This window comes from Malus sylvestris, chromosome 7 (assembly GCF_916048215.2).
Source record: "Malus sylvestris chromosome 7, drMalSylv7.2, whole genome shotgun sequence".
Taxonomy (NCBI): domain Eukaryota; kingdom Viridiplantae; phylum Streptophyta; class Magnoliopsida; order Rosales; family Rosaceae; genus Malus; species Malus sylvestris.
Window position 1 is genome coordinate 411293 of NC_062266.1, and position 25935 is coordinate 437227.

General features: G+C 39.4%; 2 protein-coding genes, 1 long non-coding RNA gene and 1 pseudogene across 5 annotated transcripts; 1 reads left to right on the top strand and 3 right to left on the bottom strand.

Annotated features, from left to right (window-relative positions):
• Positions 1-269: 269 nt before the first annotated feature.
• On the top strand, positions 270-4592 carry LOC126628518 (uncharacterized; annotated as a pseudogene).
• Positions 4455-8455, bottom strand: LOC126628523 (zeaxanthin epoxidase, chloroplastic-like). Its single transcript, XM_050298245.1, has 10 exons — positions 8028-8455; positions 6590-6752; positions 6239-6313; positions 6057-6157; positions 5816-5931; positions 5515-5726; positions 5316-5407; positions 5051-5165; positions 4838-4941; positions 4455-4722 (listed from the first exon to the last, which is right to left on the bottom strand). The coding sequence occupies exons 1-10, from the start codon at positions 8453-8455 to the stop codon at positions 4680-4682; spliced, it is 1449 nt and encodes a 482-aa protein (XP_050154202.1). The 3' UTR covers positions 4455-4679.
• Positions 8456-12380: 3925 nt separating this feature from the next.
• Positions 12381-24786, bottom strand: LOC126628519 (protein EMSY-LIKE 3-like). 3 transcript variants are annotated; one of them, XM_050298241.1, is made up of 10 exons: positions 24448-24785; positions 21856-22064; positions 21652-21764; positions 21250-21514; positions 20939-21121; positions 20778-20846; positions 19350-19592; positions 19194-19262; positions 19023-19086; positions 12381-12918 (listed from the first exon to the last, which is right to left on the bottom strand). In XM_050298241.1, exons 1-10 carry the CDS (start codon positions 24473-24475, stop codon positions 12896-12898), a joined length of 1266 nt encoding a protein of 421 aa, XP_050154198.1. In that variant the 5' UTR covers positions 24476-24785; the 3' UTR covers positions 12381-12895. The 3 variants fall into 3 exon arrangements, with proteins under 3 accessions (XP_050154198.1, XP_050154196.1, XP_050154197.1); XM_050298239.1 differs by having other exon boundaries at positions 20939-21157; positions 24448-24783; XM_050298240.1 differs by lacking the exon at positions 20778-20846 and having other exon boundaries at positions 20897-21157; positions 24448-24786.
• On the bottom strand, positions 12979-17189 carry LOC126628524 (uncharacterized). Its single transcript, XR_007625455.1, has 2 exons — positions 17057-17189; positions 12979-16991 (listed from the first exon to the last, which is right to left on the bottom strand). It is a non-coding gene; the product is annotated as an uncharacterized LOC126628524 (long non-coding RNA).
• Positions 24787-25935: the final 1149 nt, after the last annotated feature.

A 25935-nucleotide genomic window follows, 5' to 3' on the forward strand; every position in this document is an offset into this window, starting at 1 on the left:
TTAAAAAATTGTCAAATCAAATAAATTGCAGAAGAATATTTTTGTTTTTTGTACAAGATTAAAAGATTAAAAAAATTAAACTCAAATAAATTGCAGAAGATTATAAGATGAAAATTAACAAAAATAAAAAAAAGATGTACAAGAGATTTAAACCGGTGTTTGAACAGCGCCAGCATTACAAAATAATTATAAAGAAGAAAGGTGCGGTGGTAATATTTAAAAGAAGAAAATGGAGGGATGAGAATGGAATATTGAAATGAAATTAAACCAAACCAAAATAAAATATGGACGATATAAAAAGCACGGAAGCAGCAGACTCCAATCCACAATCCAAACCCATAATTCAACATGAAAGGTGGCGCTGCCGCTGACACTCCTAGTTTCAACAACAACAACAACAATATTACTACTACTAGTGATCAAACGACGACCTCTACGTCCTCCTGGGGCACGTGGGAGGAGCTTTTGCTAGCATGCGCCGTCAAGCGTCACGGCGTCCACGACTGGGACACCGTCGCCATGGAACTCCAAGCCAAGACCTCTCTCCCTCCCCTCCTCACCACCGCCTCCAACTGCAACCTCAAGTACCTCGACCTCAGCCGTCGTTTCCACTCCCGCCACCAAAACGACGACGTCCACCACGATCCTCATAACAATAATACTACTAATATTCCCTGGCTCGACGACCTCCGGAAACTCCGCGTCGCCCAGCTTCGTCAAGAGCTCCATGGCTACGACGTCTCCATCGTGTATTTCTTTTTATTTTTTCATTTTAAATTTCACGTAAATTTTTAGATCCGAGTCCGAGCGAGTTATTTTGATTGAATTGGATTAATTTTGGCAGGTCGTTGCAGTTGAAGGTGAAGAGGTTGGAGGAGGAGAGAGAAGACAGCTTCAAAGACGACGACCCCAAACCAGATCTGGAGGAGGAGGAGCAGCAGGACTCCAATCGGCACAGATCAGAAAACGACAAAACAGTTCGAGGCAAACCGGACCACGAGAACCAGTCGGTGAACGGCTCCAATTCGACCTGCTCCAAAAACCTGGACCATGACAACAAGCCAGGTCCAGGAGATCGCGCCCTCTCTGAACCGGGCCCGCTTTCGGCCTGTTCCGATGAACCGTCCAAAAAGACAGGGAGCGGGCAGTCGGATTCGGACTCAGACAAAGGAAGCTCCGAAACGGTGGCTAAGAAGCGGAGGGTACGGGGCCGGCAAGGGAAAGGTGGGGGTGACTCGGCGGGTGAGCTGAGGGAGAGCAGCGAGGTGCAGAGTTCGGTGAGCTTGACGAAGAAAAGGAACGGGAAACGCCATCGCAGAATGGAGGTCCCAGAGCAGCAGCAGCACAATAACGAAGATGTACCGTTGGTGAAATCAGAGCCGTTGATTGAGGTCCTGCAGTTGATCCGCGCGCAAGAGCATGGCTCGTTGTTCGAGCGACGGCTTTCTGCCCAGGTATTTTTGCTTATTTAAAATATCTTTATTTTTTTTCTTGAGCGACTTTTACGAATCCACTTAGGAAAATAAAAAATAAACTTAAAGTCGGACATGATAGGTTGAACGATTTGTAACACCACGTCAATATGTCGTGATTTCGTGACGAAAAACATCATGTCTGCCAGAACTACCAAACATGCATGCACAAAAACGAAAACAAGATAGTATGACCAAAAGGAAAAAAAAAAAAAAAAAAGGGGGGGGGATATTATTATTAATCTGTTAAAAAACGACTGTTCGTTTTAATCGAAAGCTAATTGAGTTTTGGTTTAAAATTTTGTGCATATAATTTGATCATAACAAGGGTGTTATGGTTGCTATGTAATGGGACTGTGTGTGGGCGAAACAAGTGGTCATGATGTTTCCAAAAATGATTTATTGTTGTTGGTTTGAGAAAAGTAAAGTGAAAAATACGCGTGCGGCTGAAATTCCTGATCCGAGCCCTACGGGGGTCTAGGTTTAGGTTTTTGCATGAAAAACTCTCTGGTACTTGCTTACCTGCATTTTTGTTAACATATTTATTTACATTTATGGATTAAAACCTAGTATAAGATAATTATAAAAAAAATTACTCTTCGCAAAATAAATGAATTTTTTTTTTATAAAATTCTTAAATGTATATGGTTAAATTCATCCGGTAACATTATAATTTACTTAAACTAAAAGAAATTAGAATTTGGATGTTTATTTTTCTGATAAACAATAGTATATCTGCATAAATTAAAGGAGAAATTTAAACACAGGATCTCGAGTGTAAGGATGAATACTCTTAACCAATTGAGCTATAAATCACTTGCTAATTTGGGTGTTAATGTGTAGTGTCTGGTGTCTAGTGAGTTGTGTGTGTGTGTGTGTGTATTTCATAAAAGAGACATGGCTCCCTAAGATTGAGGAGGAACTCCTCCTCAAGATACGTTGTGGTTAATTTACGGAATTTCGTACTTATGATCAGAATCATTCATATTATAAATCACACTGTAAAGACCATCTCTATAAAAAATTAATTAAATATAAGTTCGGTTAGTCAATTAATTGTAGCAAGTAGGTAGACGTTTTGTAATTTTTTTATCGGCTCCGTCAATCTGTTTTTATACAATTCGATGACTTAATATTGATTTTTTGCATAGATGATCTTTACAAAGTATAATATAAACAATTCCGATTTTAAATATGAAATTTCATAAATTAACCACGTAATGAATTGATAAGAAACTCCTCATTCATTGAGGAGCCAAGTTAGTCTCATTTCGTAATTCCTAAAACAAAATGCTAGGGACACCTAAATTATTTTAACTACAAAATGATGTAGGAAGCACTATAACATGTTTGTTTGTAGTTGGCAATAAATGAGATTCAAGGTTACTGAAATATGAAGAAATAAAATTTGTCACATCAGTTGCCGTTCAAATCAGAATTTAAATTTAATTTTCTTTGAAAAATTAGATTAAATTTAATTTAAATCTTTTGGGTACATCCCTTTATAAAATATCCAGATTCTTTTGTTGCTATATACCTTTTTAAAACGCTCCTTTATTTGGTTTTTAGCAAAATATGGTACAAAAAAGCAAAAGAGACAAGTGCCTGGTTAAATTACCGTAAATAAACAAAAAAAAAAAGATTTATTTATATTCTTAGTGCAATGTGGGCCCACAATGTGTGATGAATGTACAGAATAGCGACAAGTACAAGAGCATTGTCCAGCAGCATGTGGACCTGGAAACCATCCGAAGCAAGCTCCGCAAAGAATCATACTCCTCCTGCTCTCTCTCCTTCTACCGAGACCTGCTCCTCCTCTTCAACAACGCCGTCGTTTTCTTCCCCAAATCTTCCCTCCACTCAAGGACCGCTCTCCAACTCCGCCGCCTCGTCTTAAACGAAATGAAGAAGAAGAATCTCATCACTCGGCCCAACCACGACCCTGCGCCCGAACCGTCAGATTCGGTAGTTCCTGCACCCGCCACAAGTCAACAACCCAAACGCCCTGATCAGCTTGAAAGATCAGATTCCTTGCTTGCCAAGCAAAAGTCTACTGCCCCCATCATCGTCTGCCGCAAACGAAGCTCCATTTCGTCAAAGCCTTCCGCTGCTGCTTCTATTTATGGTCAAACTCTCAAAGGTGACGACAACATGAAACTAGCAGCTTTTGATCTTAAATCGTCCATTAAGAATAGCAAGGCCTCTTCAGATGATCATGCAGCAGCTGAAGAGCATGGCGGTTCAGTCGTAGTAAAGCGTGCTGCAGCTGCTAAAGCAAAAGACAACCCTGTGATCACTGGAACCAGAGGCTCAAGAAGGACGAGTACTAGTATTGCTCATCACGAGAATAATACCAGTGCTTCCAAAAAGAAACAAAGTGCGAGCCCGGCAAATTTGAAAGCGGAAACTCCCAAAGCGGATAAGAAGGGGAAAATGGAGGCAGCAGGATCAGACAAAAAGCGAATTGCAGCTGCTGATTTCTTAAAGAGAATAAAGCGGAATTCACCTGCGGACACATTGAAGAGTGGTGGTACTGGCACGGGCACTAGTTCTAGATCAGGTGGACAGCAGAAAAGGAGGGGAGGTATTGGTAAGGCTGACAAAGTTAAAGAAAGGGTGTTAAGGCAAAGTGGCAATAAGAAGAAACAAGCCAAGGAAGAAAGCAGCAGTCCATCCAGGCGAAGTGTAGGCAGGCCGCCCAAGAAGGCGGCTGCTGAGGCTGCAAATGCAGTAGCTTCACCAAAGCGGGCACGGGAAAGTGAAGGAAAGCAAGAGGCTTCTAGGCGCCCTAAAAAACGGTCTAGGAGGTAAAGTAGTCGTCTAGCTTCAATGCTTCATGCATGGCCAAGGAAATGAAGGTGTAACTTTATTCATGTATATTCTAGTGAGGGATAGGGAAACTAGAAATTAGCATTAGGCAGATAGTATTCCCTAATTAGTAGTCCCTAGGGTTTTTGTTTTGGTCGATATATTTCAAGTCTGTGCTTGAAGGATTTATTATTTTGTGTCAAAATATCTGTTACAAGCATATGCAATGTAACGTACAAAAACACACTTATGTAGAATTAACCCAAGAATAATCGTGCATAGCATCAAGTAGAATGACTCTGTTCTTGATCAGTGATAGTTTCTTGCTTCTGTTAGAGAATTTAACATATTGTTGATGACGTCTTTCTCACAAAGTCATTGAATTTGTGATTCATTCTGCTATTTGTATGATGGATCCTTTTCTCTCCCTTTGAGAGATAACCTATGAGAAGAAGTGCGCATAGATCAAAATGAGGATGACTGAATGAGGAATGCTCATAGAATTGAAATGCGAAAAGGAATCGAAACAGGTTTCTATTGTGTTTATGTTCCCTTACCCGTGCCCTGTTATTATCCAAGTCATAAATTCTGGCATACAAAATTGCAGAAATGCGCGAGCCATCGGAAATGCAGGGTGCATTATCTTCAGAGTTGATAGATGCTGCAACCACAAGAACATGAAATGAGTACATTATTTTCTTCTTAAAAATAGAACATTAGGACAAGCTTTATAAGAGGTTTAAGTGGGAAACTTGGTACAGAAAACTTACAGCCAGGGGACCAATTTTGAACTCTATGCAAGGTCGGTACATAGCAAGCATTTCCGGTGCCATTCGAGTGGCTGCATGCACTATACCAACACGCCTCATTCTTTTTGTTGCATATCTAATCACCATGAATCCAGAATGAAACCAAAGTTAGTATGCCGGGTCAGAGATCTTTAAGTATACAGAAGCTTGTTCGTATTCTAATAAGTTACAGTGCTTCAAGATTTAAGCCTAAATCTTGGATCAAGAGATTTAACCCTAACCGTACCTTCTCAGGGCCAAGACAATTGCATCTGTCCTTTGAGCATCGGAGCCAGTACTGGAAACTTGATCAATCTCATCTATAAGCTGGTAACTGTCCTGCACATAAAATCGTTTAAGTAATGAGTCCATGGGAGCTCAAAAGAGGGTATTCCGTCCAATTTTCTGATATGTGAAAGATAAAATCTATTTCTAAGACCCGATACCTCAATTGCCATGCATCCCCCTATTCCAAGATTTGGCTGCAATGGATGAGCAGCATCACCTAGCAGAGCAACACGCCCGGTTCCCCAGGAATATATCATGTCTCTATCGAAGATATCTCTTTGTAAAATCATGGACTCAGGTGTTTCTTGAATTAGAGCAACCACTCCCTGACACCATTTTCCAAATACCTCCAGGAGCCTCTTCTTTTTACCTGCAGCTTATAAGATTCAGATAACTGGTAAATGGTTAGGCATTACCACAAGTGAGAGAGAGAGAGAGAGAGAGAGAGAGAGAGAGTGCCTTCAGGAGGATCAGTGTTCATTGGCGGCTGCTTATGGAAGGCCAACCATTGCATATTCCCATGCCCAACTTCTACTGCACCAAAGTACTGGTTCGCTCCCAAGAAGATCCGATACCTTCAAACCAAGAACATGTTGATATCAAATGAAAATATTTGATCTACTAACTTTATTTAGGATTTTACGCCTTAACTTGTCAAAGTTCAAACATTCAGCATGTAAATATGAAAACATATGCATACCCAACACTATTAACATATGATGGGACAACTTTAGTGAGTCCACTGTAGCAGGTGTAATTTGAGTATTTCGCTTCCCGTATGCCAAACAATTTCGAGCGCACCTAGTGACGAAGAACCCAAAATGTATGAAGTTGAAAAGAGGATATGTTGGAGACATATGGTTCGAAGAAGAGACAACTTACCTTTGACCAGATTCCATCGGCTCCTACTAAAACATCACCATCATATCGTTGTCCATCTTCAAGGATCACTGTAACCTAATTGTTAATAATCCATACGGGAAGAGGTTGAGGAACTAGTACAGAATTCTGAAAAGTTACTAATCATATAAAGTATCTAATGAATTATGGTCTTTGCTGCCTTAATGCTTTTGCTGGGAGTCTCATAATGTTTTATATATTTCACTTCCTAAAAAAACCTTTACTTAGGAAGTGAAATATATAAAACATTACGAGACTCCCAGCAAAAGCATTAAGGCAGCAAAGACCAATGCACCAATATGTTAGGATTAATTGAATCGAATGCCACTCAACCTTGTTAGGGTCTTGAATGAAGTCCACCACTTTTGATTTGTTTCTCAGAATGTCAGATCCAACTGCACTGACTAAGATATCCAGAAGCTCCATCCTGCATATTACTTGAGTGATAGGAAGCCCCCTCCTTACAGCTGGCGATGACAGATCAAACTTGGTAAACCTGAAGCGAAAAGTAAAAAACCAAAGATCAAATACAAACACGAACTAAGAAATCAATTAAGTCTTTCTCAATTTAAACTCACTAAACGGAGAAATTAGCAATGATATATCCTCTTATACAACATTCAGTTGCTGCCCGTATATAGTATAAGTGATTCATAAAGAAGTCTGATTCGGTGGTGTTGAGTTTCTGTACTTCCAACAGTATTGGCCTGTTTTTAGCCATTCAAGCTTTTGGGGTCCAGTGATTGTCTAATATGGCATGAGAGCTCGGATTTAAGAAGTCATGGGCATGGTGATGAAGACCTCCAATCCCAATTCTCTACTTGTTTGTCGATTTTCAAGGTATGTAAGTAAAAAGGGTGTTGGTTTTTATAACCGCGAGCGGAAGCTTTTGTGGTCGAGTACTTTGTGTAAGAGTTTAACAAACCTAAAACCCTCCAACTCAAAGGTCAGAAATAAATACCACAGGATGCCACTTACTACGGTCTAGTGGTATACCGTAATAGTATTTCTCTTCACTTATAAGTAAAAAGTTTTAGGTTTGATTCTCCCCAAAGACGAATTTCAAGGTTTAAAACCTAAAATTTTTTGCTCCAACCCTTATGGGTTAAATTTTTTATTTGAGATCATCAAAGAATGAATTTAGGATTCTTAAAGTAACTTTAAAAAAAAAAATTATATAGGCCATCTAAATTTAATTTTATGAACATTTTATACTCAAATATTTAGATACCGATAAATATTGGAAAATTACTAAATCGACATCATGAAACTCGTGGAATACTATGAAAGAATATGAAATAAATGAATATTTTTTAATTAGTTTAGCCGTTTGATTTAAATTTAGATCATTAGATCTTTTTCTTTACCGTTAGATTTGATCTTATTAGACCTTAGCTGTTGAATTCAATAAATTTATAAAGGGGTGTGATATCCACACATCATTTTTTTACTTCTCACACACTCTTCTAATTTTCGGCCGTCGGATCAAATGAATTGAAGAATATCAAATGACAGAAATTAATCAGAAGTGTGTGAGAAAAAATTGCACATATATGATGGGTCAACCCACTAATTCGGTAGGAATTCTAGGCTAAATTTGCCCCAAAAATGAGTTTTAGGTCAAAACTCATATTTGGCCCAAGAATTGGAGCAAGTTGAGGTAGGTTTAGAACCTAAATTTTGAGTTTTACTTCAAGAGTTGAAAATAATCTTAGTGTAAAAATATCGTTTTTCAAAAAAAAAAAAAGGAAAAACAATTGGAGGCTTATACCATTCACCTGAGACTCCGTCAGCATAGCCATTGATTCTGTTGCCAGTATCACAACCTGCTTCCATGATTTGTTTCACAACGTCCTCGTCAATGGCTTCCAGCACTGCCAATGCACTACTCACAAGTTGAATTGGTCCACGTCCTTTCCCCTCCCCTCTCACTGAACTCGAGTCTTTCTCAAACACCTGCACTTGGAATCCTCGGTGTTTCGCTGCCAATGCCAAAACTAGCCCCCCAATGCCCCCACCGGCGATCAGAATTTTAAGCTTCCTTTTGCCACCCTTCTCTTCGTCCGAAGTTTGATCTAATCTACTACTTTTACATCTTATTACACTGTTGCCTCTGATGATCCTAGTCTTACTGTATTTTTTTGCTCTAAAACCAAGACTCTGATGACATGAACTAAGATACAGAGAAAAGACCGCCATTGTTGACCAAAAACAGAAATACAAGGTTGCTTAGTGTCCAATACTTCGTATATGCATGTATGTATATGCATATCAGGTAACATAGTCATACCATATTATACAATCACATACAACATACACGCTATTGAATTTATGTATTTATTGAATTAAATACCCACCAACATGAGACATGGGAGTTTGAAATTTTCAGTGCCTTGGACTATAAGGATGGTGAAATGTTTTTTTATGTAGGGATTCTGAAATAAATAAAAACACGTGTCAATAGTGTCAATTTTTTGGGCATATAAATGTCTTAAAAAATATATATTGAAGTATTTTTTCAAGGTGGACCAAATGTCTGATAAAGTGAAAAAATGAGAAGAGAAACCTTTAAGAGAAGGGATTCCTATTTTTTTTTTTATAAAAATGGAGATTAGTTGTAGGATCCACATCACATCAAACTTTAACGATCCGAACCGTCTTTTTTTCAAGTTGCACCTCATAGATCATCCTTGCAAAATATTAGCCAAATCGGAAATGTTTAAGACATCTAATTGAGTTCAAAGAAATTAACGAATACTTTGTTATATAAGAAACAATGAAATTTTATCTTGATAAATAAATAGGCAAATGGTTTCGGATTAAATTGAATTTTTGTAAGGTAATCTATGAATCGAGACTTTCAAAATAGATGGTTCGGATCGTTAAAATTCGATGTGGAATGGGCTCCACACCTAATCCCTATTTTTTGAAAAAAAAAATGAGAATCCTTTTGCATAAAGGGCCTGATTAGGGATGTGCAATGGTTATGGCGGGCGGGTAACCGCGGTTATTTATCCATAACGGTTTATTCTCAGACCCGTATAACCGTTTACCCGTTGGTTAATTGCCTAAACGGTTATAGTCATACCTATAACCGTTTATAAATGGTTAACCATACTCATAATCGTATACCCATTTAACCGTAACCGTTGAGTATCCGTTTACCCATTTATCATTTTTTAACCCGTTTATCCTTTCTTTTTTACCATTTACTCATTTTTCATCTGTCTACGTGTTTTTTTAACAACTTGAAAATTAAAAAAAAATATTTGTCATAATTTTCTTTTTCTAACAATTAAACACTGTTATAGGTACATTCATTATACATTTCCGCATTTTAATTTTTTAAGTCCTTATACCATTGCAATAATTGAAATAATAGTTTACCAACGATATTTTTAACTGTTAACAATGAAGGTAATATAAAATTTGCTAAGTATTCTTGGGTAACGAAAATTGTTAAAAGATAATATTCTTGAGTTATTTAACTTGGAATGTAAAGTATTAACATAATATATATAATGTATCATGAAATTTAAAGTGGTTAAGAAAAATTATATTATATTAGCTACATAAATCATGCACTATAGTCAATAGCATGGATCAAAGTTTTGTTCGATAGGGAACATGGTTTGTGTTAATTTTACATATATAAAATAAATGGGTAAACGGTTACATGTTTATAACTGCGGTTAATACCCATAACCGCCCATTAAAATTTCGCGGGTAAACGGTTATACCTATAACCGTTTATTTATCTAAACGGTTACGCATAACCGTAATCTTGAAATTTAAATGGGCGGGTAACCGCTGTTACTTATAACCGATGGGTATTTGCCCATCCCTAGGCCTGATGAGATAAATGTCCTATTTATTCTGCAGTTTGCATTGGCTTGTTTTCCTTTTGAGTCCTGAGACATAACCTGCCGGAAGAAGAGCAACATGAATGATATATAAATTTTGTATCTGTTTCCGGCTCCTCAAGTATAAGTTGAACATCTGAGTCAGTTTTGAAAGCTTGATCAACCTCAAGTATAAGTTGGTTAGGCCATCTCCAACCGAAGGGTCCAGAGGGCCAGAGGGCCGAAAATAGCCCTAAAACCGTCTCCAACCGAGGGCTAGGCCAGAGGGCTCTGGAATCTGGGAGGGCCCCACGGAATTTCAAAGGGCCAAAGTGCCAAAGGGTTGGCTGCTTCTGGCAAGCCAGCCAGCCCCGGGCTGGCTATTTTTTTTTTATAGTTTCCCTATTGCTGTCGGTTATAACCGATAGCATTAAAGAAGGATTTTTTAATACTGTCGGTTATAACCGACAGTAATAGGTATTCATAGGCAAATTTTTTTTTTATTTACTATTAGTGTCGGTTATAACCAATACTAATAGTTTGATTTTTTTTTTAATATAACGGCTAACTAGTCAGCTAGCCATTGGGTTTCATTTGATTTTTTTTTTTTACATTTTTATTATTATTTTTTATTTACAAAATTTTTCATATAACTTCTATTTTTTCATATAACTTCTATTTTTTCTATTTTTTCCTATAACTTCTATTTCACAAAATTTATTTCATATTTTTTTTAAATTCCATTTTTTTCCTATAACTTCTATTTCATAAAATTTGTTTCATATTTTTTTTAAATTCCATTTTTTTTCCTATAACTTCTATTTCACAAAACTTGTTTCATATTTTTTTTTCAATTCCATTTTTTTCTATAACTTATATTTCACAAAATTTGTTTCATATTTTTTTTAAATTCTATTTTTTTCTTCCTATAACTTCCTAAGCCATTGGATTTGACGTCATGCTGATGTCACTTAGCCGTTGGATTTGAATTTGAGTTGTAGTTTTTAAATAATAAATTATATTTGGTCCTATGGCCCTTTGGCTCTCGGTTGGAGACGGTTTTTTGTGAAATGGCTAAAACGAGCCCTCTGGCCCTCGGTTGGAGACGGAGGCAAATATGGCCATGTACTGTTCATTAAAATATTAATACCTTGGAGAATCTTGGAGGGCCAGAGGGATAAAACGAGTCATCTGGCCAGTCATCGGTTGGAGATGGCCTTACAGTCCTGCACACACAATCACCCGAGTAATGAGCGCATGAAAATATGGTTGCTCACAACTCACATGGACTTATAGTTTCTTTGATCCTAGCCATTAAGTCAAGTTTCAGAAATGTAAAAGCCAAAACGCATGAGGGGAGGGGGTGATTGCTCAACAACAAAATAACAAACGAGTGACGAGCAAGGCAACCAAGCTAAAGCACTCTTAGCACAGAAAATGAAGACAAAATTTTGCTTTCAGAAAACATAGGATTAAGTTGGATAACCCAGACCCCTTTCACGGTTCCCTTATCAATGCAGTGTAGAAGTAAATACTCTTAACCACTTGAGCTACAAAGTCCTAGCAATTTCCTTTAAAGGTCGGAATATTTTTTATTTTTTATTGGCAAAATTGGATCGCAATGACCACAATATTATTGTCTTTAGAACTTCTTTCCCCCATAAGATTTGATTTTGTTGCTTTGTTGGATCGTGACGACCACATTGACTCTTTTGTCTATAGAAATTTCCCCGGTAAGATTTGATTTTGTTGTTCTGTTGAATCGTGACAACCACAATAATTCTTTTGTCTTCAGAACAACTTTTTCCGATATTGCAACCAATGGAACCGGAATCATGACAACCACAATAATTCTTTTGTCTTCAGAACAACTTTTTCCGATATTGCAACCAATGGAACCGGATCCCCTCCTGAGCATGGGGACCGGAGCCTACTAAGCAGCCCATCTGGACCCTTGAAATTTGATCTAATGGCTACAAACAAGAAGCCCCTCTAAAAGTTATAATGATTACAACCGTTGAATCAAATTTCAAGAGCCTAGATGGGCTGCACAGCAGGCTCCAGTCCCCATGCTCAGGAGGGGATCCAGTTCCGTAACCAATGAACCTCGGGATGCTCGCACATCCGAAAAATAAAGGTATGAGATAACGAAGGTAAGATTTTTCATCGCGTATCCATTCCTTCTCATTTGTGCCAAGTAAACATGCCCTAGCTTCGCATGATGCACTTCTGACTGGAGTTTAGACACTTTTAACTCCGAGGACAGCATGAGAGATTTGAACTTTTGAAACCTCTTCCAATATCGAAAAGAGAAATGACGCTAGGCCAAGAGAAAGAGAGTATATGTTCTCACATCACATGTATGCAACAGCTAAGGGGCAGTAAAAAGTAATTTACACAAGGCAGCACGCTAATCACTATCAAACAATGTTACAAAAGGCATCAGATCTTTCCTAGGTTGACTTTGCCTGCCCACTATTTATAACCAAGTAATTGCCCGACTGCAGTAGCTCTCATTCTACAATAATGCCTATCCTGGAAAGACCCAAGCCCCAGAGTTTTACACATGCTGGGTTGGGGTATGGAGTTATATAATAAAAAGATATATCATTGTACAAAAAGGCGGCCTTCACTTCAACCCATATCTGTTTCACCTCCACAGCCTAATTTCCTATCCTATCGTCACCCCCCTGCTTCCAGCCTTTTATGGGCTTTTTGACTGCTGCAGATTTTAAAACCAGCCATCTATCAGTCTCAATTCCATCGGTTGCCCGTGCAAGAACTGTGTCCGCGACCATCAGCTGTTTAAAGGCAAAGGTCCTACACGAGGCATCAAGAGAGGAAATAAAACTAAAATAATTGAGCATCAAACAGATGATACACACCAAAGTATTTGTTCTCAACCATAGCATTTGAGATATGTATATTCTATTTCCAGAAAATTACATATGAAGTGCCAGATTATTCAACATAAATTCTTCAAGAAAAATACAACAACAACAACAACAACAACAACAAAGCCTTTTCCCACTAAGTGGGGTCGGCTATATGAATCCTAGAACGCCATTGCGCTCGGTTTTGTGTCATGTCCTCCGTTAGATCCAAGTACTCTAAGTCTTTTCTTAGAGTCTCTTCCAAAGTTTTCCTAGGTCTTCCTCTACCCCTTCGGCCCTGAACCTCTGTCCCGTAGTCACATCTTCGAACCGGAGCGTCATTCGGCCTTCTTTGCACATGTCCAAATCACCGGAGCCGATTTTCTCTCATCTTTCCTACAATTTCGGCTACTCCTACTTTACCTCGGATATCCTCCTTCCCAATCTTATCCTTTCTCGTGTGCCCACACATCCCACGAAGCATCCTCATCTCCGCTACACCCATTTTGTGTACGTGTTGATGCTTCACCGCCCAACATTCTGTGCCATACAACATCGCTGGCCTTATTGCCGTCCTATAAAATTTTCCCTTGAGCTTCAGTGGCCTACGACGGTCACACAACACGCCGGATGCATTCTTACACTTCATTCATCCAGCTCGTATTCTATGGTTGAGATCTCCATCTAATTCTCCGTTCTCTTGCAAGATAGATCCTAGGTAGCGAAAACGGTCGCTTTTTGTGATCTTCGCTAGATTGCTCCGGTCATTAGCGTGGATAAGTATATAAATGGATAGAGATAGGAAAGCAAACACAAGATGTACGTGGTTCACCCAGATTGGCTACGTCCACGGAATAGAAGAGTTCTCATTAATTGTGAAGGGTTTACACAAGTACATAGGTTCAAGCTCTCCTTTAGTGAGTACAAGTGAAAGATTTAGTACAAATGACATTAGGAAATATTGTGGGAGAATGATCTCGTAATCACGAAACTTCTAAGTATCGGAGTGTGGTGTCGTCTTGACTTGCCTTATCTGTCTCATAGGTAGATGTGGCATCTTCTCTGGAAGTACTATTCCTCCATCCAGGGGTGGTATCTTTAACTGGTGGAGATGCACAAGGTAATGTATCAATTTCACTTGAAGCTTACTTGTAGTTTCAGGCTTGGTCAAGCGCGATACAAACCATGTAGTAGGAGTCCCCCAAGTCGCCGAGCTAGGGGGTCTGCTGAAAGAGGTGACAGACAAGGTAAGCAATCAGAGCTCCGACTGATTGTTCACCTTCTCCCCATCTTGCAGCAGCATGAAGGATAAAGAGAAGAAAAATGAGAAGAGATGATATGAGATACTTTTGCTTTTGAAGAAGTAACTTTCCACAGGCTTATTCTTGAACTGAGCTGGAGGGTTTTCTGGTTTCCTCCAGAGTATAAGGCCGACTGAAGAATTTGAGGGTCAAAACAAGTCCATCAAATCTAGAGTACGTTCCACCCTGCTGATATGGGATACTTTTGCTTTTGACAGAGTAATGGATGTATCGGCACGTGTGCTGTTACGCTTGTCTCCACATGCTTCCTTGTATCCTTCGCACTTGCCTTATCTGTTCCTCAAGCAGATGCGGAATCTTCCCTGGAAATATAAGATGTTGAAGATGAGTACTCGAGAGCAATGCCAGGTAAGTAATCAGGTAAGGGGTTCCAGGCAGTCAGTTCCTGGCTGGAAGCTTGATTCCAAGTGCTGACTGATTGCTCTCTTTCTCCTTGTCTTGCAGGTAAAAACAAGGCCAAAGGAAAAGACAGGGAAAAAGCATGATATGGGATACTCTTGCTTTTAACCCTGATGATATGAGATATTCTTGCTCTAGTATAGCTTGTTTGCAGAGGTATTATCGGGGGGAAGGAAAGCTGAATATTTCGAAAGGCTTCGTTGGGAGTGCCCTCTCAGATATGATGAAGGGTTGAGCATTTTTGCAGGTCTGCCTGTCTGTTGGGGATGGAGGTCGACATATATAGGAGTCTCCCTAAGAAGTAGTAATGTTATTCCTTTACTCTGCTTGGTCATAGCACGGTAGTGGGAGCTGCCAGTTTCACATGTTTTAACTCTGTCAGAGCACTTTGAAAAAGTGGTCTGTGGTATCTGGCTCTCGAGATTCGGAGAACGATGCCTCTTCGATTTTTGAGAAAGCAATCATGCTGGGGGTCTGGCTCTCGAGATTCGGATAGCAGTGTCTCTTCGATTTTTGAGAAAGTAATCATGTTGGGAGTTTGGCTCTCGAGATTCGGAGGGCGGTGCCTCTTCGATTTTGGAGCAAGCAATCTGTTGGGAGTGTTGTCTCGAATGTGAGTAAAGGTTGGGCATGTTTGCTAGTCTACCTTGCCACGAAGCACAAAGGTTGACACACAGGGACTTTCCAATTATCCAGCAATGGTACTGTTCCTTTACCCTCTCTTCGATTTTGAGAAAGTAGTCATGTTGGGAGTCTGACTCTCGAGATTCGGAGGACGGTGTCTCTTCGATTTTGGAGCAAGCAATCTTGTTGGGAGTGTTTTCTCGAATGTGAGTAAAGGTTGGGCATGTTTGCTAGTCTACCTTGCCACGAAGCACATAGGTTGACAAACAGGGACTTGCCAATTATCCAGCAGTGGTACTGTTCCTTTACCCTTGTGGGTAATAATATGGTAGCTAGACCTTCAAAATTTATGTGTCTAAACTTTGTTAGTGCTGTTTCTTTGATATTCTTTTACCTTTCTTGGTCAGAGCGATGTAGTGGGAGTTGCAAGCTTCACGTGCTCAACTTTGGCAGAGAACTTTGGCAAAGTTATCTGTGGTACCCATGAGCTATTGTTGCGTGTGGGAAGTGGGTGATTGAACAGTAAGATTCATGTGCTTTCTACTTCACCAGAAGTCTTCGACAGAATGCCCATAATTTCTGCAAAGCTGAGTGTGCGTGTGACAGGTGCTGACAAGGCTAGAAAAGTAGGTGCCTCTTCGATTTCTGAGATCGGCCCTCGTGGTCTCTAAGCAGCCCAGCTTTTGAGAAAGCGAGCGCCTCTTCGATTGATTCGGAGAACGATGCCTCATCGATTTTTGAGAAAGCAATCATGCTGGGGGTCTGGCTCTCGAAGATTCGGGGAGCAGTGTCTCTTCGATTTGTGAGAAAGTAATCATGTTGGGAGTCTGGCTCTCGAGATTCGGAGGGCGGTGCCTCTTCGATTTTGGAGCAAACAATCTTGTTGGGAGTATTTTCTCGAATGTGAGTAAAGGTTGGGCATGTTTGCTAGTCTACCTTGCCACGAAGCACAGAGGTTGACACACAGGGACTTTCCAATTATCCAGCAATGGTACTGTTCCTTTACCCTCTCTTCGATTTTTAAGAAAGTAGTCATGTTGGGAGTCTTGTGCACTGGGTACGACCTTTTAGTCATGTTGGGAGTCTGGCTCTCGAGATTCGGAGGACGGTGCCTCTTCGATTTTGGAGCAAGCAATCTTATTGGGAGTGTTTTCTCGAATGTGAGTAAAGGTTGGGCATGTTTGCTAGTCTACCTTGCCACGAAGCACAGAGGTTGACACACAGGGACTTTCCAATTATCCAGCAGTGGTACTATTCCTTTACCCTTGTGGGTAATAATATGGTAGCTAGACCTTCAAAATTTATGGGTCTAAACTTTGTTAGTGCTGTTTCTTTGCTATTCTTTTACCCTTCTTGGTCAGAGCGATGTAGTGGGAGTTGCAAGCTTCACGTGCTCAACTTTGGCAGAGAACTTTGGCAAAGTTATCTGTGGTACCCATGAGCTATTGTTGCGTGTGGGAAGTGGGTGATTGAACAGTAAGATTCATGTGTTTTCTACTTCCCCAGAAGTCTTCGACATAATGCCCATAATTTCCGCAAAGCTGAGTGTGCGTGTGACAGGTGCTGACAAGGCTGGAAAAGTAGGTGCCTCTTCGATTTCTGAGATCGGCCCTCGTGGTCTCTGGGGAGCCCAGCTTTTGAGAAAGCAAGCGCCTCTTCGATTTCTGAGATCAGCCTTCGAGGTCTTTGAGCAGCCCAACTTTTGAGAAAGCAAACGCCTCTTCGATTTCTGAGATCAACCCTCGTGATCTCTAAGCAGCCCAGCTTTTGAGAAAGCAAACGCCTCTTCGATTTCTGAGCAGGCGCCTCTTCGATTTCTGAAGCTCCGTCGAGTGCAGATTTTTATAGGGGCTGGCATTAAGTTCCAAAGCACACTTGAATCTCCACCAGTAGAAGCTTCATTCTTGCACTTCTAAGATCTTGATTTGTCCGACCTCTTCTCTCTTCAACACCTTTGAAAATGTCTGGCCCCTCCGACCGTCGTTTTGACTTGAACCTTGTTGAAGAGGCAGCCCCGCCTTCTCCAGACAACATATGGCGCCCATCCTTCGTCTCCCCTACTGGTCCTCTTACCGTTGGGGATTCCGTGATGAAGAATGATATGACCGCTGCGGTGGTGGCCAGGAACCTTCTCACTCCCAAAGATAACAGACTACTTTCCAAACGGTCTGATGAGTTAGCTGTTAAGGATTCGCTGGCTCTCAGTGTTCAGTGTGCAGGTTCTGTGTCTAATATGGCCCAACGCCTATTTGCTCGAACCCGCCAAGTTGAATCATTGGCGGCTGAAGTGATGAGTCTCAAACAGGAGATTAGAGGGCTCAAGCATGAGAATAAACAGTTGCACCGGCTCGCACATGACTATGCTACAAACATGAAGAGGAAGCTTGACCAGATGAAGGAAACTGATGGTCAGGTTTTACTTGATCATCAGAGATTTGTGGGTTTGTTCCAAAGGCATTTATTGCCTTCGTCTTCTGGGGCTGTACCGCGTAATGAAGCTCCAAATGATCAACCTCTGATGCCTCCTCCTTCTAGGGTTCTGTCAAGTACTGAGGCTCCAAATGATCCCCCTCCGGTGCCTTCTCTTTCTGGGGCTCTACCGACTGCTGAGACTTCTCCTAAGCAACCTTTGTGAAGGCTCCCTCTTGTGTGTTTATTTTGACTCATGTATATGTACATATTTGTAGCTTATCGGGGATATCAATAAATAAGCTTTCCTTCATTTCAACGTATTGTGTTAAATACACCAAAGCCTTCTTCGCTAAGTTCTTTGAATTTTCTTTTGTTGAAGCTTGTATGTTGAAGCTTTCTGAGTGGAGCATGTAGGTTGGGGTAGTGTTCCCTTAATTTTCCGAGTGAGGAAAACTTCTCGGTTGGAGACTTGGAAAATCCAAGTCACTGAGTGGGATCGGCTATATGAATCTTAGAACGCCATTGTGCTCGATCCTGTGTCATGTCCTTCGTTAGATCCAAGTACTCTAAGTCTTTTCTTAGAGTCTCTTCCAAAGTTTTCCTAGGTCTTCCTCTACCCCTTCGGCCCTGAACCTCTGTCCCATAGTCGCATCTTCTAATCGGAGCGTCAGTAGGCCTTCTTTGCACATGTCCAAACCACCGTAACCGATTTTCTCTCATCTTTCCTTCAATTTCGGCTACTCCTACTTTACCCCGGATATCCTCATTCCTAATCTTATCCTTTCTCGTGTGCCCACACATCCAACGAAGCATCCTCATCTCCGCTACACCCATTTTGTGTACGTGTTGATGTTTCACCGCCCAACATTCTGTGCCATACAGCATCGCCGGCCTTATTGCCGTCCTATAAAATTTTCCCTTGAGCTTCAGTGGCATACGGCGGTCACATAACACGCCGGATGCACTCTTCCACTTCATCCATCCAGCTTGTATTCTATGGTTGAGATCTCCATCTAATTCTCCGTTCTTTTGCAAGATAGATCCTAGGTAACGAAAACGGTCGCTCTTTGGTATTTCTTGATCTCCGATCCTAAATTCTTCAAGAAAAATGAAATGCCAAATTAAGTTCTCACTTCTGTGTTTGATGCAACTTTCTATAAAATGACGAGGAATTTATGGGGGGGGGGGGCTCATATGAAATTGTGCAAGCAGACTTGGTGGACACTAATCAGTTAAAAGCTTACATACAACAAGGTAAGCTTTGAAAAACAATACAAGATAAAGCAATGATTACCGCATTCACCGTCAGAAATGTCAGCAAGCTTTGCAATCGCATCAATAAGTGCTTGTTCATGATCCTGCTCAAAATCAATAGATCAGTTTTGCAAATAAGAACAAAAAACTTGTCATGAAACTTAAAAATGCGACAAAAGGAGTAAAAAAATTCTAAGGTTGCCCTTCTTACTTTCAACACTTTCTTTGCTTTCTCAATTTCAACAGAGTCTGGACGGTTTTCACCAAAGACCCTTTCTACCTGTTCAAATTTAACAAAGTTTAGTAAGCATCAATCAAATAAAAGTAAATTTATTGACTATTTATGGATTAACTAGCTTTTACTGACCTCCTTAATTAAAGTATCTGTGTGAAGTAACTGGATATTGTCTGGAGCCTTCTTTCCAATGCCATTCTGTGAAGGCGGAAAATCTTTTCTTGTTTGACCCTTTGGGATCCCTCTACCTCTTCCAGGAACTGGAACATTGTCACGGCCTACAAATCTATTCATTCCATGACCAGATCCACTATAACCCCCACGATGAGAGATTCCAGGATCTTCACCTACCCACTGAATATCCTCCGGAGATATCTGCACAAGAAATAATAAGCCAACATAAGAAAATATGTAAAACATCTGAAATTAATATATCATTATTGAGTGAGAAAAATCCACTCGGTCATCGTTCATAAACAGGACATGAAAACCAAATGAATTTCCGTTTCCTTCCTGTAATCCTGTTCATTCTCCCCATTAAGTGTGAACCAAACATAGTGTTAGTATTGTAACCGAAAACTATACGGTTAGTATTCAGTTGATTAAGTTGTCAGGCTTTTTCTTTTTTTTTTCTTTTTTCATAGTCATTATGAGCGTTAAAATATTCAAAACATACCTGATACAGATTCCAATATGTGTGTGACGGATAACCTATGAGCATTTTCATTAGTGCTTAGTTATGCCCGTTTCTAATTTCATAATCTCTTTTAATGCTGGGATGCTAATACTATAACTATGTGGAGCTTGTTTGGTTAAGTGATCATTCGGGATTAAGGGCCAGAATCACTTCCAGGGAGAAGCACCTACTCCCCAGAATCACTCCCAACCTAATTGTGATTTCTTAACTATTAAGCTGTTTCTATAATATTACAAGGGTTTACTTATTGAGTTTGGACCACCTAATTATATATAGGCCCTTGAAACCCTAACCTCCTAATTGTTTGTCCTATCGGTTCACATCACTGTCCCTTGTCAGATACCTTTTATACTTCACATTTTGTACGCCAAAAAGATAACAAACTTTTTTAATCAAGTAATGGTGGCAATGGAATGAACAGGAGCTACTTAGTAGGAGCAAAAGGCAAATATTACTGGGAGCATGTTATGATTAATCAGATAACAGCACCTAATTAGACAAATTGGACAATTCAGAAAACATTGGTTAACAAAGAGTAGAAAGCAAGAAGCAACCAATATTCATTAAAGAAAATTTTTAGGAAGTCTTGTCAGAATGTTTGAAGTACATACTACATACACAGAACATTAAGCACCAAGTACGGTATTATAACATTATTATATTTTTAAAATTTTTCAAGAAGAAACAAACTTCAAGTGGTCACTTATATTCAAGAGTTGACAATTCAGCTTCTACCATAGCATCTTTAATTCTTACCACTAAAATAAGCTTCTGGTATTTATAGCTTTACAATGCATAATTTGCAGAACACAATGTAATGAAAACGACATGCTGGCAATATAACTTCAATGCATCAAGCATACCTCTGATAGATTAACCCATTCCCATGTTTCATTTGCCGAATTAATATCATAGACTAGATGGTGCCGTCCCTAAAATTCAGAAATGAAAAAAAGAATAAATGTCAGGTACACGACCTTACATTACTACAAACTCCTTCAACGCATGTACGAGCAAAAGATACCTCTGCTTGATTGTAGTCTTTTATAACAGCTTCATAAAAAGTGTTGTCATCGGGCCACCTAGTCCTTACTTTCCTCCCAATCAAGGTATCATTTGTCTTTCCTTCAGCAGGTTCACTTACAACGGCACCAGTCGAAACTCTATTCGAAACTTGACCCCTTCCTGTTGGACCTGAGGAAGGGAACTGCTTCATTGAAGAAGCACCAGGCAAAATTTGACCCTGTTAACAGAATGTGACCGAAGGAAAACTAATAAATATGTGAATAAATAACCTGCAGACTTGTTTTTTGTTTTACTCAATATTCAACTCACGGGTTTATGTTTCTTGCCCTTGGCTCCTGATGTTGGGGCTGGGACAGATCCTCGTTTTACAGTAGATGAAGATGGCTGGTGGGATGTGGTAACTGCTGGTGGATGAAATGATGGTGTTGGCCCAGCAAAGGACTGTGTATGTACTGACTGCGTCATCTTCTGTTTCTTGCGTGATACAGAGACAGTAGGACTAGGTATTGGATCATGCACTGCTTGAACAGTACTCAGCATGCCCGGTTGAACCCCACCAGCCTGTCTCCAGTCCCTGTTGGCATCGCCCAACACAGTACCCATTAAAAGACACACACACACACACAAAAAATAAAAAAATAAAATCTAATGATAGGTCTCATATCTCAACTAAACAAAAAGCCTGTATCTTGATTCTTCAATCTATCAGACCTTATCCTCTCTATGACATCATCTGCTGCATTAACCCGTCCTACAAGTTCTTTGTGCTCCTCATTTGATAACCTCAACTCCTTTCTAAGGTTTGTTAACAGAGCTTCCTTTTCCTGAAGAAAATACATTTCATGTAGCAGTCACTAAACCTGATCAAACAAATTAAAGATATTAGATCCATGAAAAAATAGATCACAAAAGTACCCAAGTAATGGCATCAGCTTGAGCTTTAAAGGCTCTCAGAACTGAACTGTATGCTTCTCGTTCAAGCTGGTGAATTTGTGCTTCCATGTCAGTTTCACCATACATCCTAGGATATGGGACGGAACCCCCACCAGATCTTCCATTCCCCGTAACACGGCCCCCTCTGGGAACTCTATGCTGGTGTGATGGAGGAAGATCGTCATCAGTTCCTGCAATTGTTTTTTGGGGTTCAGAATGGATGCAACAAAAAACAATAATGAAAACAAAATGAGACACGCTGTATGGCCAGAATTCACAGAAATATGGAACACTAGATTAGAAAGAGAATATCTTGCGGGTTGTCTATGCATGACAAGCAAAGAGGGATGCAATCATCTGATTTTAGATTCAGTGCATGGACACGGTTGTACAAGCTTCTAATTGATAGGTCCTTGAGTGAAAATGTATAGGAAAAAGTGAAATTGCAATAAAAATTCTCAAATCTCTAACTTCTAGTATAGGTGCAAACCCAAGAACTAAATAAGATGGCAATTTTAACCGGAAAAAGCTGAAGTTGCCAATTTCCCAAAAAACAAAAAAAAAAAAGAGTGTCTGCAACTAAACCGGAGGTTCCCTTTTTATTTGTAAAATGAACAACACGTTCAATAAACTCATCTTTAGAGTACAACTTCCAGACTAATTAGATCCTTGAGATACATTAAACTACATTACAGTAAACTACATTTCTCCTATCAAGTATAACTTAAAATAAACAAACATCCGGTCCCCAAGAAGGTCATCTCCCCTGCTGTTCCTGAATGGCCTATGGCTTCTAATTTTAATTCTGAGAAAGCTTGAAAGTTTTGGGTTTAACTTCCTTGGGAGCCTCCTGTGACTGGTAAGTTTAAACTTAATGTTGATGGTTCTCATAGGACCATGTCTAGTCAGATTGGGGCGGGAGGTGTTATAAGAGACTCTCATGGTGACTGGATGGGTGGGTTTGCTGTTAATTTGGGCAGGGGGAAAATTTTAGAAGTAGAGATATGGGGTTTATTGTTTGGTCTCAAAATTCTTGTTGATAGAAGTATATGCGATCTTATAATTGAGATGGACTCCGTCATTGCTGTTCAGCTTATCCAGATGTATGAGCATGCAAGTTTTCACCCTCTTTCTGCATTGGTTACTAGCCGCTGTTGTTACTGAGACGGATCAATAATTGTGAAGTCACCATGTCTACCAGGAGAAGGACTGTGTGGCAGACCGTTTAGCTAATGGAGTTTTAATTTGGGTTTAGGCGTTTATTATTTTGCCTTGCTGGGTTGGATCTAGTTTATTTGATGATGTTTTAGGGGCTTGCAGGACCCGTTGATTTGTACGGATAACTTATTGTAGTTGGTTTTGGGGTTCATTCCCTCCCCCCCCCCCCCCCCCAAAAGAAAATCAAAGTTTGCCAAGAAAAATAAACAAACATCCAGAACCTCTCAAGTCACATTTATATTGAACCAGTTAAACTGCTAGTATATGCGAATACATAATGTATTGTATGATACAGGAAGCATGTTGTTAGATAGATGCATCCCAATCAAGATACAGGAAGCATGGTGAGATATGAAGAAATGGGAAAAGAAATGTGAGTAAACTGTAAAGAGATACTGATGAAAGAGAAAAGAAAGTGTAATACATCACAAAGAAGGTTTTTTCACAAGTTATTGTAACTTAGGTATGGAATGGAATATGCTTACCATGACAGACTTTGTTTAATAACTGAAACTAAACATGTATCAGACTTCAAGCATATACGCTAGTGCCTAACGACACTGAAAAGAAGTTCAAAAGGTGCACAGAATAATAACCCAGATACACAGTGTAGGTGTTCTCCTTGAGAAATCAACGGCTCTTTTCTGTCAGCATGTACATGCTTAAAAGGATGATTTGTTTTTCTTATTAAAAAATTTCTTATGCATTCAAAAGAACTTGGAAAAACCAATGTCTCAAAATCCAAAAAGATTCCTTCTTTTTTCCCTCAAACTCTGGAATATGGTCAGCAGCGGTATTTGCAAAGAAACAACAGACAGTCTAGAGCTTTACTGATGTTAACTCTCAAGTGTTCAATCATTTGTATTTAATTACTACTTCTTCTTTCTTTCACATTCTAAAATCCAAGTATGAACTTCTCTGAAAAAATCAAAACCTCGCTCTGTGTCAACTAATGAATGGTCTGAATCGTAAAAAAATTCAATTTCAAATCGTCCTTCAGCAACCCAATGACGTACCCACGTTTTAAAAACAAAGAAGGGCTCATTAATGTAGATGAACGTATATAGTAACGAAGTAAATTACATCAAAGAAACATCATGCTCTTCAGAAAAACACATCTAAAGTGGCCAAGAAAGTGAATTTAGGTTGCTCAACACCATAATTACGTTGGGGAAACCCTAATTCCTTCACTGCAACAAACCCCAAAACCCCCAATTACAGTTCTGAGTGCCATACACAGATTTTTTTTTATGAGAGTTTAAGAGAAGAACGTAACCTAAAACCCAAATTAAGCAGAGAAGTCACTTCATAAACCCTAATTACTAGGAAGAATCAATCTTTGAAAGGTAAGCTCACCGCTGCTATCGTAGGGCTCGTAGTCCATGGGCAGTTGATAAATCCTCAATCAAAACCAGAACCCAACAATCTCAAGCGCTGAACTTGGCAGCGATTCCAAATACGCTCCCAGAGACCTTGAGGTCCGAACAGCACCAAACGACACCGCAAGATGCCGCAGCAAAAGGTCGTCTTCGTGGAAGATTCAAGAGTGTTCCTTGTATGTTCTGCAGGAAACAGAATTGGAGGAGGTGGAGTAGTGGGGTTTCGGAGAGTAGAGAGAGTGAAATTAGCGGCGGTCGGTTTCGGAGGAGAAATCACTGCCACTGCGAGTTTCTTCTCATTTTTTCTTTTTAGCATTTTTTTTTAATTTTTTAATTTCCGTAATATTTTTGGTCAACATGATTCTTTCTCTAGTTGTACTTTTTGTTAATTTAGCTAATTATTCGCTCAATTTTTTTTTTCAATTTTTATATCCAATATATTTATGCTCAATGAGTAGAGAATAAATTGACTTCGAATTTTTTATTTTAAAAAAAAAATATCATTGTAGTAGTGAATTTTTGCAGTTTTTGAACTTGACAAAAATATATTTACAAAATAATTAACACATTTGATCAGTGGCTTAAGCCTTACAAGGTAGAAGGTGAAGCCAAAGGATTTTTTAGAGCAAGTCCACCGGAGTGGACATTGCCCAGCACTCAGTCCAAAAAACAGCCCAGCACTTTGTCCATTACCTCCAGCCCGTGCAACAGCCTGGGGCCCAGCTCATGCTGGTCTCTAGGCCAGCTCAAAACTGACTGACCAAGAAGCTGGACAAGTGGCCACGTGGCAACTCCCTGGCTCTTGGATTTGAATATTTTTCAAATCCAACAGTCCATATTAATTAACTATATTAAAAATTATAAAAAAATACATAAAAATTATTAAAAAAATACATAAATTTTTTTAAAATGTTATTTTTTTCTATAAATAATAAAGTTTGTGGTTGAAGAATAAAGTGTATTTGATGAGTTTATGTAATTTCATTTTAGTGTGTTTTTTTTTTATAGTTTATTTGATGAGTTTATGTAATTTTATTTTAGTGTGTTTTTTTTAAAGTTTATTTGATGAGTATGTAATTTTATTTTAGTGTGTATTTTTTTTTAAGTTTATTTGAAATTTTATCCGAAATTGGTTAAAAATCTTATCTGAAATAAACTAAAAAAAAAACACACCAAATAAATGCGTTGGGTGCCAGCGCATTTTTTTAGGGGTGGAGATGCCTTGGCCTATTACTGTTCACTCCAGTCTATTACTGTTCACACGAGTGGATAAATGCGCTGGGTGCTGGCGCAAAGTCCTTAGGGGTGGACTTGCTCTGATGTCTAAGTTAGTTTCTCTAAAAATAATGAGTGTTAGGACTTTTAGGGGTAGCCAAAAGCCCTTGATTGATGTTGTGAGATTTGAAGAGGTTTCTCAATGAATCTAAGAGCATCTCCAAATGATATATCAAATATAGTATGTCAA

Coding starts and splice junctions, on each gene's coding strand:
- LOC126628523 (XM_050298245.1), bottom strand. CDS start 8,455: ATGGCGGTCTTTTCTCTGTATCTTAGTTCATGTCATCAGAGTCTTGGT. Junction 6,314..6,589: donor TCATTCAAGACCCTAACAAG/GTTGAGTGGCAT, acceptor ATTAACAATTAG/GTTACAGTGATCCTTGAAGA. Junction 5,727..5,815: donor GAACACTGATCCTCCTGAAG/GCACTCTCTCTC, acceptor TATAAGCTGCAG/GTAAAAAGAAGAGGCTCCTG.
- LOC126628519 (XM_050298239.1), bottom strand. CDS start 24,475: ATGGACTACGAGCCCTACGATAGCAGCG. Junction 22,065..24,447: donor CGAGCCCTACGATAGCAGCG/GTGAGCTTACCT, acceptor AAACAATTGCAG/GAACTGATGACGATCTTCCT. Junction 21,515..21,651: donor GATGTCATAGAGAGGATAAG/GTCTGATAGATT, acceptor CGATGCCAACAG/GGACTGGAGACAGGCTGGTG.